We start from the raw sequence: 15,276 nt of genomic DNA, 5'->3' as shown, positions 1-15,276 counted from the left end.
TATATGTCCAGCTTCTAGAACATTGCCTTAATACAGAGTGAATTCCCAAGAAGTAGTTGCTCAATGTGTGAAATGAATGAGTTCACAGATATGATGACAGAGATAAAAAAGAGTTGATTTTAAGCATGATTTTCTTAGGAGCTCAAGCCTATTATTCAAAAATTATCTAAATCAATTTTATAAATGCTAGAGCTTTGTCTCTAGAGCATGATCCTGTTGCTCTTGAAAAGCAGTCTTCTGCTATGAACACTTGGAGCTTTAGACATTTTCTCTCCACTTTCTCACATCCACTTTAAAGTTCCCTACAACTCGCTAGAATTAAAGAAGTCAAAATACAGACTGTTTTTACCATTTTCTCATCCAAATTTTTCTCAAAATTTTTTTCTTAATGAAGAAATGAGAATATGCCTAATAAAGGCTATAGGAAAGCAATCTACAATATGCTTTTAAACTCACCACCCAATCCAAGCTAGAACTAGAACATCACCAGGAGCTATTATCTACTTTGAGGCTCTTCTTCTTTTAAAGAAGAAGTAGTGATGGAACTCACTACTCCTTGTTTGTTTCACCCTGAACCACCCAATTCCCATTATCATGCCCATGGATTTTGCAAGTCTTTGCACTTAGCATTCACTGATTACAAAGCCATCCCAAAAGTTCTGCTGGAGCAATTCTAAAGGCCAGAATTATTCTGAGTACTGTGGAGGGTACAACATAGGTGTAAGGCATGATTCCTATCTCCAAGGAGCTTATTCTATAGGGAAAAGAGAGCTAACACACATGAAACTATGAGAGGAAGACTGAATACTAAATATGCGATATTTACTTCAAGGTTATGGGAATTCCAAAAAACAAACAAACACTGTTGAACAGAACATTTTGGAAAAGCTTCATGAAAAATGATACAAATGAGGATAGCATCTGAATATGGGCATCCAAAGAGAAGGGTGGGGAAGAAATGAGTTTGATGGTGGCTGAGAGCTACTATATATATTTTTGCTCATAATTCTTTTCCCATGTCTTCTGGTCCTGGTGCCTCTCTTTTTGTTGTTGAAATATCCTTTCCTCAATTTATAAGGTTTCTAGAGGGGTTTCCAATAGCCACATTTTAAACCGAACTTTCTCACCCAAGGAATTGCTCCAAGCATACAGCCTCATGCCCCTGGTGACTATGATTAGCTCAACGGTGAGACCTAAGGCAGGTCACTGCTAGTAAAATGTAAGCCTGAAACTACCCCTATCCACACTGTCTCTTCCTTCTGCTATATAGAGGAAGTTTATCTGCAGATGGAAAAAATGAAAACACACAGAGAAGGAGAGGGAGAGAGATCCACATTGTTTGAGACTCTGGAGTCCCTGAAGCCATCTATATACCTCAATTTTCTATTTATGTGGCTAATTCATCTCTTTCTTGCTTAAGCACATTTGAATTGGTTTCGGTCCATGTTAACCTAGTGGAAGAGTCCTTACCAAAGCAGGTAGCAGGCTGGGGGTGGGGATGGATGTGGAAAGTAGGACCAAAATGGGACATTGACAATGAGAAAGAAGGCACCACAGATCAACAGCAATATCTGGAGGAAGAAATGACAGGACTTAGTTAGAGACCAGATATATTCAATGCAGAAGAAAATAATTAAAACTGAAAATTCGGGGGATTTGTGAAGTAACTGACAGAAGTGGGGTAGTTGAGATGAGGAAGTGGGTTTGAAGGGAAACAATATCCAAACCATGGCATCTGAGTTCCTGGTAAAGTTGGGACTTTGTCAGTCTATGGTTTTAGGAAGATGCCCCAAGATGCCCCACATTATTCTGGTATGACAGTGAAATACAGAAAAAATAATTGAGTTATCCTTTGTGTTGGCATTCAATAGAATATGATAGAAAACTATAATTATTCTTCCCAAACTTATCCTTTCAATTACCTTTACTCTTTTCTCTTCCCACTTCAAGCCCAGAGAGAATTTGTAGCATAGAACACAGGTTCTAAAAATGTGGTCCCTAAGTCAACAGCATCTGTATCACCCGGGAACATTTTAGAAATCAAATTCATGGGCCCAACCACAAAGTAAGAGAATCAGAAACTCTGGGGGTATGTGCAATGATTTATATTTTAACCAGCCCTGTAGTCAGTTGATGTCCACTAAGGTTTGAGAACTGATAGTGTAGAGTATTCTTTACATGTTGGCTCCATAGAAGGTGAGGTAATCCACTACATAGTGCTGTGATTTCAGAATGATTCCCTTTGAAAAATTAATTTCCCTAAATCTATTCATTCAAAAACTGTGTTGAGTGTGTGCTATCTTTCAGGCACTGTGAACACTGCAATGAACAAATCTGATACAGTCAATCACAAAAATATCTATATGTTAGCAATGGACACAGACAATAGTGTGGTGAAGGCCTGGAGAAGCAGGCGAGTGCAGGGTGGAGGAAATCAATGGGGGAAAAAAGGGACATCTGTAATACTTTCAACAACAGTGATAAATAAAATAAAATAATAAAAAATAAAATTATGCTATGGAATTGACTCCCAGGTGATCTGAATATTGGTTAGGGAATCATGAAGGAGTCCCTAAAGAAGTGACATTTAAATCAAGAAAGAATGACCAGGAGTTAGTCTGGTGAAGGGCAGAGGGGATATGTAGTCATTCTAGGTCCTAAAAGAGAGAGGCCTGGCCACTATCAGGGACTGAAGACAGGTCAGCATGGATAGGTCATTGTTAATGATGGGTATTGAAGCTGGAGAGGCAGATCTGATAGCTCAAGCAGGGACTTGTCATATTAAAGATTTTGAACTTGCCACTGAGGGCAATTAAGAAGTCATTAAAAAGTTTCAAGCATGAGCTAATATGATCCAATTCATGCTTTTCTAAATGTAAATTTTTCTATTAAAAAAGGAAAAGCTTTCCCAATACACAACTGTGGGTGTAATAGCAGGATAATTTAAATTTCCTGTAAATTCTAATTGTCTAAAATAAACTTTCTCTAAATAAGGCTTTGATGAGGTGGGAAGGAACACAGAGTGTCCATGTGGGGACTAAATGCTAGGAACAGAGAAGGAGGAAGGGCTTAGAAGCTTCTGCTTTGTGGTTGCGGCTGAGACTGGTCCTGCGTATGAACATCTGAAGCAGCAGGAGTGCAAGTTCAAGGCCATTGCTGCTTTTCTCAGGGGTCTTCTTTCTCCCCTTCACAGGAGACCGTGGTGCTCAGGCTGTGTTCAACCTAGAGGTGTTTTTTTCCTACATATGACCTCATTTAAAGATTTCATTCACTTTCTGGCATCATAGTCACCTCCCTGAGAGTCTATATGTCCTGTCCGACCATGATTATATTTTCATTTTTAATATCTTTGTGTTATTGCCTTATGCTATTATTTTAACAACAGTTGCAAATATGCAATTGTTTAGTGCCTGTCTGTGTACAGTTCACTAATGCTTGGAAATGCATACAGACCCAGCCCTTACTGCTCACCTGCATTTCAGTGACATGTTTCATACTGTCTGCTGGACAGCTGACCTTTGAATGTCACTGCAACAACAAATAGCCTGCCTGTAATTGAACTCATCACGTCTTTCCCAAACCAACTTGCCTCTGACCTCTTCTGCCTTTGTCAGTAACATTAGCATTTATTGTCCCCCAAGTTCCAAGGTTTGAAATCATTACCAACTCCTCTGTTTTATGCTCTCACCAATTCCAAGCATTTAGATCATTCCTATTCCTGGGTGGAATGCCAGTGTGCCAATGCTCCCCCCTTTCATTACCTTGTATCATCCTAGTCCTGCTTATCTCAAAGTAGGATCCTTATACCACATTCTCCTACATCTAGGTTACTTTCCCAGGACACCTTCAGGACACTGTGACTACTCTGTGCATGTTGTTCTTCAATGAGCCTATTTTATTTGGCTAATGCTGCTCTGTATTATCTTTTGCGGTGGAATCTTATTTTCTTCTTAACAGAATATTATGTAAAACACCATTATATTAAGAGAGATAATCATGACACTTCTCCGGCTGAAGATGGGCTAAAGGGAGTACAATCCTCTTAATCTGTCCTCAACTTTAGCACCAAGAGGCTCATTGAGGCAGTTTGAAAACAAGGATGTACAGAATGGAGATAAACTCCTTGGAAGGATATGCATGTTTTGCTCATAATGTCTCTTTAAAACATTTTCATTATCATCAATCTATGCAAACCTTCCAACCTAGTCATACAAATTCACACAAAATTCTTACGTGCACAGTGTCATTCCCACATCCTGGTCTGGGCTCATGGTATTTTCCCTGCCTTGAGTGCCTGGAGTGCCAGCCATACATCTCTGCCAAACTAAATTTGACTTTCTTCAGTCCCAATAATCCCACTTCTTAAGGGGTTTCCAGATTGTTCCAGCTCTCAGCAATTTTTCTTTCTTCAGATTCCTGCAGTATTCCTCTTAAATTCACCCTGACTGCCTCAAACGTTCATCTTTTCAGGTGTATGTTCAATTTCTCCTAATAGATAATAGGCCACTTAAGGGGAAAATCAAGTCTTTTGTCACTTTTTATCCTCAGCACCTAGTACAATATGCTGTCCTTGGTATTTGCTTAGTGGGTATATTTTGATGATAACTCACAGCAAGAAAATAGGCCCATCGATCTCACTTTCATTAATAGAAATCTAAGTTAAGTATCCTGCCTTTGAAAATGTTCCTCCAGAGCAGTGCTTTTAAGTTAGGAGAACCACTCACTACGACTTTAATTGCAAGCATCACTTTTTTTCTCCAATTACCATTAAGCCTGCAACCAGCTTCTTCGACTGTCTTCATTAAATTATGTTGGAACTAGGTTTGGGAAATGATAACAGATGGTTGCAAGTGATAACAGATGGTTGCTATCCCCCAACACTTTAGCTAAGCCACATTTAAGTCATATTCAAAAGATTACCAGAACCTCTCATGAATATCCAGATCAAATGACGTCACTTCTCTTTAAATTCCTTAGCATGTGTCTCAGGCCTCATCTCTACCACCCATCCCCCTCACCCACCACACCCTGACCAAAACAGCCAGCTTTCAGTTCCCTGGGTTGCTCAACTCCTTCCCTCATCCTGGCCTCATGCAGTGGGACTCGTCCGGGATGGTCTCCCCTGTTCCTTTCCTTGATCAATTCCTGTCATTCTTTGAGCCCCAGTCAGCTTGTCTCTTTCTTGAAAAAGGTCTTCTCTGATCTCCCAGAATAAGTAAAGCTTCCTTGTTGTGTTCTCATATTCTAATATTCCTTATCACAATCATAATTATATATAACTATGGAATGGTTTTGTGACTGTTATCCCCATCTGACTGTAAGCTAAGATGTCAGAGGCTATACAAATCTCATGCATTAGGATGTTTTCAAGCCTGGAATAAACCTGATGCACAACAGAGGCTTGAATGAATAAATGCATGATGCAAAGGTGTACAGTTGAGTAAAAAGTGCAAGAAAGCAGCAGTTTTACAGCTATGAAATGTCTGCATGTTGAGACCTTTCAGTACATGATTATCACTAAAGTTAATGCGGTCTCCTTCCCTGAAGGCTCCAGCAACCCCACTGATATGTCCATGACCTGTTTCTGTGTCCTTTCAGTCTTAAATTACCCTGCTGAGTCAAACAACTGGAGAACAAATTAGCACCAACTGCAGAGGAGATTTTCTGATACAAAATTCTGACCTTAAAAACCCCTAACCTTGAATATTTTTTCTGTCAGGGTGCTAACAGTTCACCAAATTTACATGGAAGAGTCTAAGGTTTCCTACACTTTCAACCATATTTCCTCCACTAGTCTTGTCTTAACTAGTATGGGTACAAGACTCAACTGGTTTGTCAGTCCCTTTACTAGGACAAACCATTATTCAATTTTAAAAAAAGGAAAAAGGGAACATTTAATTCTATTGTTCTTCTCAGATCCACCTTTTCTCATTTTGTCACTTTATATCCAACCAGACAAATAACAGCATGAATAAATGTTATGTTTTAAGGGTAGGCGTCTAACACACACCTGACTCACAGCAGAAAGAAACACATTTGCATGGCATCAAGTCTGTCCCTACAGTGACTGACCCGCATACTTTAAAATTATCAGACCCGTCATGGTAGGTGGCAGGAGGCGTCTGAACAGAGTTATGCACCTGGAACCCTGCATCATCCACATACTTGCCGCTTTCTGTTACTGCCAATATTTCAGTGCTGGAATCTATTTCTGGAAGTCTTTTCTTGATTGTCTCATTTTGCCTAAGACTATGCAAAAGCTGCGGATCCCTATGGTGGTATCTGCCTTTGCTTTCTTTGTGGTTCCTTGAGGATCTCTTAATCTCATAGGATCCTCTAGGCAGGGAAACACTGCACTCTTGGAACTATGGGCCTTTTCCTCTGCAGAGATTTAAAGAGCAACTCTCACATCCAATCAGTTCTTGCTGCTTTTTATGTTTGGATCCCAAATTTACCAGATCAATTCCAGGAGGAGCAGGAGACACATCCAAGTTTCCACATGATTTATTATTATTCCCCCTTCGTGACAGTCAGAATTTCACTTGGGCTCTTCTTTTTGCCTGAGTCCAATGACTCTCATCTATGGAAGATGAATCTGAAAATTCTGTGTAAAGCTCACTCCATCTGGGGCTTGAGATCTGGAGGTGAAAATCATTTCTTCTCCCTTTTCTTTGTTCTTCTGCATGCTCATATCTCTCAGAGGCCCTTCTCCTCCTCCTAGGCCTTTGTTTTACTGATTTATTACCAGACTCCTTCCTAGCAGGGCTCAGCACCATGACAGGGGTGCATTGCTCAAATGCATCTTCTGACATGTCATGCAAGATGGTAGATCTAGACAAAGCAGCAGGCAAAGGGTGGGAAATGGGAATGGACAGGAAAGCCATGGGAAAACAGAGAGAGAGAACGATGAAAATGATAGCATGGACCAGAAGTCGGTAAATAGAGATCAAATGAAGAAAATGCACTAAAGGAAAACATTAAGCCAGTATAAATTATCCAGGGAACAGTATAAGGCAGAAGCAAGAGCCACCCAGTCTCAGAAGGTAAAACAAGAATATAAAACACTGGTCTAAAAAACATTGAGTAGAATCATTTGCTGAGCACTTACCTGCAGATGTCCTGAGTAGACGGACAGACAGACAACCTTGACTGGCTCCTGGGAGCTGTCCCTGTGGTTGGGCTGCTTGCCTGGAGAAACAAGTTAGATAATTTGGCATCTTGATTAAGGTAATACATGGTCGATATCTTGCTTTTTTTCCACATATTTAAAAAATTACAACAAACGTGGCTGCCGGTCATGTTGATTAAAACGCAGCTCACGGAATGTGGGAAGTTAAGAGTTCGTTTTGCAAAAGTAAAACTTATTTGAGGAACTTGAAACAGCTGAGATGCTGCACCGCTTTGCTGTTGCTTCATTTATGAGAGAGGAAGATGATTCTACAAGTTTCTATTCTAGTTACTGTAAACATTTGAGTGGAATGGCTCAATTTGCCTTGGAAACAAATGGGTAGCACTTGAATATCTTATGCTATAAAGGACATAAGGGCCATTACATGACAAGGATGATAATAATCCAGGAAGCCTAAATAATCAAATAGCCATTAGATTGCTAGATATTGCCTAGAGTTGGCATTAGGTCACAACAAGGCCCCATGAGATAATATATTTGAAAACACTCTGTAGTATTTAAAAGCCTGCAGTTATCTCTACTTCATCATTGAAATTAATAAAATCTATCTGTCACAACATTATTGACTTTTCATATCTTTTAACCCTGTTACCATACTGAACCTAAGAATAAGAGAGGCTGAAATAGTTCAGATTGTTGGCGCAAAGTTGAGTACATTTCACTAAACTCCCACCTTGCTTCACTCCATCTGACTTTTTTAACCTGTTTAATAAAGATGATGGTAAATCATAAGTTAGAATGTATGTAGCCCTGGCCAGTGTGGCTCAGTTTGTTGGGCATCATCCTGTGCACCGAAAGGTTGCTGGTTTGATTCCTGATCAGAACACATGCCCAGGTTGTGGACTCGAACCGGGTAGGGGACATGCAGGAGGCAGCCAATCGATGTTCCACTCTCACATCAGCGTTTCTCTCTGTCTCACCCTCTTCCTTCCTCTCTCTCTAAAACTCAATAAAAATATTTTTTTAAAAAGAAAGCTAGCCCGGCTGGGCGAGGCTCAGTGGTTGAGCGTTGACCTAGGATCCAGGCGATTGGGGTTCGATTCCCGGTCAGGGCACATGCCCGGGTTGCGGGCTCGATGAATGACTCTCTCTCATCATTGATGTTTCTATCTCTCTCTCTCCTTTCCTCTCTCTGAAATCAATAAAGATATATTTTAAAAAAAAGAAGAAAGAAAGCTAGAGTGTATTGAGGATTTACTGCATTGTGCTGTGGCATTTTCTATTCTCTTTAATTCTTACAATATTCTTGCAAGTGGGAAATAGTAATAACTAACAGTTTTGAGTGAATATCATGTGCCAAGCACTGTTTTAAGTATTAGTCTTATGTTCACTTATTAATACTGTAATTAGTTCCATGTTCCAGATGAAGAAACATCTCTGTTTCTTACTAGTAGGTGTTAGAACAGGGATTTGGATGAGGAATCTTGCTCCTTCATCTACTCTCTTGTCTACCTAGCAATGTACTTCTCCTTTACAGAGGAGGAAGCCAAGGAAGTTCTAGTTCCAGATTCAAGCCAGTCTGACTGCACAGATGAAATACACAATTTTGACACCAAGAAAATAACAGCAAAGGTAGAAAACTCAATTCTAAATTTCAAAATTGTTCCAAAAATTCCCATATTTGAAATATTGTGAGATCCAGAGAAAGAGAAACTAATTCTAGCTTAAAAGGTCAGAAGAGCTTGAAAGAGGAGGCATGGTAGGCTGAATAATATTACAACTGTCCCCCAACCCCCTGCAAGATGTTAACATCCAAGTCCTGGAAAATTGTGAATATGTTTCCTTACACAACAAAGGGTACTTTGCAGATACGAGTAAATTAACGATTTTGAGATGGGGAAGTTATCTTGGATTATCCTGGATTATGTAATCATGAGGAACCTTACAAGATGGAGGCAGAAGAGTTAGACTCAGAGAGAGACAATGTAAGGATGAGAGCAAAGAGAAGAGAAGATGTTACATTTCTGTTCTTAAAGATGGAGGGAAGGGTCCCTGAGCCAAAGGCTAGGTTATTAAATAAATAGCATGGGCAAAAAATGACTGGCCATTTGGGAAAATGTAAAGCTGGATGCCTTCCTTACTGCATGCACTAAAGTTTAGGTGGATGGAAGACTTAACTATAGTAAAATAAAACCATAAAATATGTGAAGAACATATAGCTGAATATGCTTATAATATTTTGGAAGGGAATCTCTTTTCTTAGGATGACATGAAACAAGAAATTAATGGAGGAAAAGACAAATAAGCATGATATTTAGAAAAATAACTTAATTTTTATAAAAGAAACACATATACTCACACACGAACATTACCCCAGAAAAAATTCAAAGCCATAAATAATACCATATTTATAACATATATGATAGCCAAACAGCTCCGTTCTCTAGTATTCAGAGATCTTTTACAAATCGAGGAAGAAAAAGTTGATTGATCTTTGAGAAAAATGAGTAAAACACACAGAAGGTTCACAGAGAAGGAATTACACGTGGCCAAAAGCCACGTGTAAAAAAGATGCTCAATTTCAATAAGCAAACAAATGCAAATTCAGTTAACAACGGTATTTACTTCCACTTATCAGATCAGCACAGTTTAAAAAGATTGATAACGCCCAGTGTACTGAAGTGGGGGAAACCAAGCATTGCCGTATATTGCTGAAAGTACATCATTGTAAACTGGCACAACCTGTTGAAGGGCAATTTGGTCAACTCTATTAAAACAGAAAATGTCTATGCTGTTCAAGTCAGAAATTCTAATCATAGGAATCAATTTTGCTAAAACACCTGCACAATTGCCCAAAGATATTTTCATTATAACAGAAATGTTCATTATAGCATTATTTGTGACAGCCAGAGATTGGAAACAACCCAAATGTTTAGTTATTTACAATGAAATACAAAAGCCATTTAAAGGAATGAGATGCACCCCATGTATGCACACACAATCTCACACACGCATATTTGTAAGATACATTTTTATGTGAAAAGTCAAGTTTCAAAATTGTATATAGTACGATCTCATGTGGGAAACTAATGCTTTCACGACGTAAGTTCTCATATGAATAGGTCATTTTTAGAGAAGTATACATACAAATGTTAGCAGTGATTATCATTGAGAGGTGGAATTATGAGAAACCTTTAATTTTCAGGTTACCTATTTCTGTAATATTTTAAATCTTTCATTTTAATAAAAGAAAAATTTTAAATCATATTAATGATCGCATTACAAATGACAACCATTAATATCAAGAATCAAGATATGTGGGGTTTTTTCCTACAATTTAAGTAATAAAGTCATTTCGTGTTTAACCTCTTTGAGCTCCACTTCTCTTTTTCAATTAAATGTAGTCAATATGACATCTGCATAAAAGGACAGTTAGAAGGATAACAGAAAATCATTGATCAGGTAAGTGCTTTGTAGCATGTCCAAGGGTTGTAATAGGATGTTAATCTTGGAATATGAGAATTCCTTTGATTCATTTCCAACAAATCATGTTTTCTCCCCACATTGGACTCAATAGTATCCCTTCATTCAAAGAGAAGACACATAACAGCCTTAAGTCAACGACTCCAATCTAGGCTAAAAATTAGAATCGCTGGGAAGTTAAAAAAAAAAAAAAAAAAAAAGATCTCTTGCCAGGCCTAATTTTAGAATCTCTGAGGAAGGGGATCGAGGGTGTAGAGCCTGATCATCAGTATCCTTAAAGCTGCCCCAGTGAGTAACTCACTGTATACAAAACTAAGGACCTAAGTTCTTGGCCAAACGGGAGATTATACTACTTCAAATATCATATTAGTGTTGTTGTTGTTGTTTTCTGAGACTCCAGTGATAATATTCTTGAAAGTCTGATTTTTTTTTTTTAATAGAGAAAAGTGTTTGCTAAATTCCCAAATCTCATTATCTATCTACATGAGATCTTGGAATTCCAGTCATAGTTCTACTACAAGCTATAGCAGAAGGAGATGAAGGGCATAAACCTAAGGACATTTATTTTATTTTTTTGTTTTTGTTTTGTTTTTAGAAATTTTTTTTTTGGTATATATCTTTATTGATTTCAGAGAGAGGAAAGGAGAGGGAGAGAGAGAGATAGAAACATCAATGCTGAGAGAGTCATTGATCGGCTGCAGCCCGCAACCCGGGCATATGCCCTGACCGGGAATCGAACCCCGATCGCCTGGATCCTAGGTCGATGCTCAACCGCTGAGCCACGCCCGGCTGGGCTAAACCTAAGGAAATTTAAAATTTACCAGAAGGAGAATCATGCACTGCTTACTACTTGCTGCTGAAGAGCAGGACAGTAGAGAAGGGAGAGAAGAACAAAAGATGAAATTCCAGTGTTTTCTCTCCCCATTGATCCACCCAGGGTTGAACATGGTTTGGGGAGAGGGTGTGGGGGGCAGGGCATGATACTTGGAAGACTCACCATTACATGCTTGGGAGCAAACCAAGAGCACAATGCTTGTTTTTGCCTTCCCTGGAAAGACCACATGTCCTTAAGATGAGCTTCTCAGCGGGCAAGGGCAGTGCCAATGTAGCACCTGGCTGGTACATGAGAGGTAACCGAGGCAGATGGACCTGAGCCAGCTCTCTCGCACCCTCCGCCTGGGGTGGGGTGAGGGAATCCAGATGTCTTCTTGTGCTTTTGTGTGAAAGACAACTGAGATTGCTAGCCTGAGGAAGTAAGCAAGGGTCACCAAAATTAAAATAAATGTGACTTTATAACAGAGGCCCACAGAAAAGACTACTCAGGCAAGAGGTCTGGAGATTTCAGTGAAAACCCAAATCGGTTGGAAGGTCAGACTGTAGCAAAGAGCCAGTTGTCAGGTCTAACAGCCAGCGTTTGGTGCTTTAGCAATAGGCCTGGAAAAACCCTGCAGTATAGAACCTAAATACAGGCCCCTGACCAGTGTATTCTGAAAACTGTAGGGAAATGGGAAGAAAACTTGAAACACTGAATGTAATAATAAGTTTTGAACTGGTAGAGACTGGAGTCTTGTTTTGAAAAAAAGCAAACATTTCTCACATCAGCAGGAAAAGGGGGCTTAAGAAGGAGATAAAACTGAGATTACTTTGAGAAATTTACATGTCATCTCCCTCCCCATATTATGCAAAATTTACTGCTGTACATGCTGAGGACTATGTGAGATTCCTAAGAAACTCCGTGTAGCAAACATCCACACCGTTGGCTGATTACAAAATCTAGATGTAGAAGAAAGTGATCTTGAAGACAAGGATATTATTCCGTGGATTAAAAATGGTGCATAAAGCAAGACACAGGCCAGACAGAAAAAAGTAGAAAAGAGTGTCATTGCAAGTTGTCTCAACGCTCCTTTGGGCACACCAAGTTTTGGGAGAAACTAAACATCTTTTCAGAAAGGGAAAGTCAAATCTACCTTTAGCAATTCACACCATTGTGTGAGAGAAGCTGGTTAGATTCTGTAGGTAGGTAAAAAAAAGAAGCTGCAGTTAACTGTGCAGGATCTAGCCCTAGAGCCCCTAGAGGCCCTTGAGATGCCCTAGAAGGCCAGCAAGTGGAGCTGCAGAAACCAAGCTAAGCCAGCCTACGTGTCCTATTGAAACAAGACAGTTGAAAACACAGATGGGACAGTGATTGTCAGCAGCCCGGGGGGTGTGGTGGTATGGCAAAAAGTTTGGTTTGAAGTAGCAGCTCATGTCACCTCCCACTTCTCAAAAGCCACCCACTCCTATTAATATAGATCAGATCCAAGATAAGCTTTGGCAGCAGTCAAAGTTGAACCACTGGGGCCAGGAAATGTAACACTAGTTCTGAGAGAAAGGACCATCTCTTGGGGGAATAAATGGGGACCATTCTGTGAAGGAGTTGAGGACCCATCAATAGTGCCTAGGCCACCTAGTAAAATGCAAACATTCTGGTAGCTGGATAAACAGACTCAGACAGTTGTCTTTGGTACCATGTGTTGCATCCCCTCATCTGCTTCTAACAGCTGCCATTCTGGTGAGTGATTCTTTGTGGGTGCCAACTGACCTTATAGTGACAATGTCCCACCTGAAGTGAGTGCAATTTAGTTTCTGCTTTGTACTCCTAATCCATAGGAACATGCTTGGGCTTTCACAAGTTTAAATGCAAGAGAGTTGATAACTCCAGGAGCAATTCTAAAAAAATGGGGTCCAGAAGCTTATTGATAAATGACCCATTCTCTGTCCCTCCTGTAGAAAATTTTGAGAGACATTTTAACTATTTCCCAGAAGTCCCATTAAGAATCAAGTTCCCTTAACTGCCTTCAAAATGCATCCTTAAATTGACTTTTTGCCCATCTTTGTCTCATGTTCTCTAGTCCCTCATTTATTATTCCTGGGATGACTTCAGAAATACACCACTTACAACAAAAGTCTTGTCACCACTACTTCTTTGTGGGGAACCCAAACTGAGAGAAAGCTGGTACCAGAAATTTTTTTAGAAAGCAGACCCACAAGATAGAATTTAGGAGCCAGGTCACTCACGGTCAGACATAACAGGGAACTGTTTGCTGGTAGTAAGTGGGGTGGTGATGCCTAGTGAGATGTAGCATCACAATGGGTTGGCTGAGGTACAGGAGGACGGGGAGGGATGCACGAGCTCTAGGATGTGTATAGTAAAGGCCAGTGACAAGGATAATGGTACGCAGTTCCCTGGCTTTCTTAACTGCCCGGGAAGCTTCTATGAAAGAAAAGGGCAGAGTCAGCTTGGCCAAATGTCAAGCAAGGGCACTCTGTGAAAGCCTTTGTATAAGTACACTCCAAAGCGTACAGATGCTGTCCCCAGGCAGATCTCAACTAGAGGGGACAGAAGCCAGGGATAAGTGCAACAGCCCCCAGTCTTTCAAATAGTCAATTCTTGGAGACATTCTTTACATTTCATAGGTGGTCCTGGTGGAATCAAGCTCCGTTGACACATCGGTGACCTCTACTACCTCCTTCTATTGGCTTCTCCTTTGCTGCTTCATTGCCCTTCTCCTTGCTGCCCAGGAAACACTTCCCAAACAAACTACCCATACGAGTCCTTGCCTCATGTTTGCCTTTGTGGGAACATAAGCTCAGATGCCGGAGGTTTAGAATGGGCCGCGCCATCCGATAAACTGGCTGCCCGCGCCCGCGCCCGCGCCCGCGCCGGCCCCCGCGCTCCTGCGGTTGTATGCATTCTAGCTGCAGGTCCGGTGCCCACTCTAAGTCCCGCTGCATGAAGGCCGAGTTCAGGATCCTGGCTCTTCCCTCTGTCTGATGCAGTTAATTGTTCAGAGAGAGAAAATTCTCCTCACAGTTCTCACTGCCTCCCTTTTTTCTCCACTTTGATCTGTATTCTGCAGAACATTGGGATTAATCTTCTTAAGGTGTAGCTCCAGTCATTTCCTTAGCCTCATCAAAAGGTTTCAGTGGTTTTTGACTACCTAATAAATTAAATCCAAAGAGACCAGTTTGGTATTTTCAGGCCTTTGTGTTCTGCATCCCATCTACTTTTCTGGTATTAACTTCAGTCACTTCTCTTAATTCCTGGGTTCCAGCAAAACCTAGCTTATTTGTTATCATCAAATATGTCCATACATTTATTTCCATGCCTTTCTCTGTAAAGAGAAGAGGTGGAGAGCGGGGAGGAAGCAGGCTGAAGGAAGCCAATGGGGGGAAAGTGGGACATCTCTAATACTTTTAGCAATAAAAATAAAAAATAAATTACAATAAATAAATAAATAAACACTGACCATGCCAAAAAAAGAAAAAAGAAAAAAAGAAAGGAAAGGAAGGGAAAGGAAGGGAAGGGAAGGGAAGGGAAGGGAAGGGAAGGGAAGGGAAGGGAAGGGAAGGGAAGGGAAGGGAAGGGAAGGGAAGGGAAGGGAAGGGAAGGGAAGGGAAGGGAAGGGAAGGGAAGGGAAGGGAAGGGAAGGGAAGGGAAGGGAAGGGAAGGGAAGGGAAGGGAAGGGAAGGGAAGGGAAGGGAAGGGAAGGGAAGGGAAGGGAAGGGAAGGGAAGGGAAGGGAAGGGAAGGGAAGGGAAGGGAAGGGAAGGGAAGGGAAGGGAAGGGAAGGGAAGGGAAGGGAAGGGAAGGGAAGGGAAGGGAAGGGAAGGGAAGGGAAGGGA

General features: G+C 40.6%; 1 protein-coding gene across 1 annotated transcript in view; it reads right to left on the bottom strand.

Moving 5' to 3' along the window:
• Positions 1-15,276, bottom strand: part of MARCHF1 (membrane associated ring-CH-type finger 1) — a 232,887-nt gene that overhangs the window by 62,402 nt on the left and 155,209 nt on the right. The window contains 2 exon segments of the mRNA XM_087816521.1: positions 6,073-6,831; positions 7,109-7,188. Of these exon segments, the coding sequence (XP_087672647.1) occupies positions 6,073-6,831; positions 7,109-7,188 (839 nt within the window).

The sequence above is a fragment of the Miniopterus natalensis genome, chromosome 4 (assembly GCF_054644295.1).
Source record: "Miniopterus natalensis isolate mMinNat1 chromosome 4, mMinNat1.hap1, whole genome shotgun sequence".
In the NCBI taxonomy this organism is placed as follows: Eukaryota; Metazoa; Chordata; class Mammalia; order Chiroptera; family Miniopteridae; genus Miniopterus; species Miniopterus natalensis.
The sequence above is the reverse complement of the archived record's forward strand: the minus strand, read 5'-3'. Positions and strand labels throughout refer to the sequence as shown.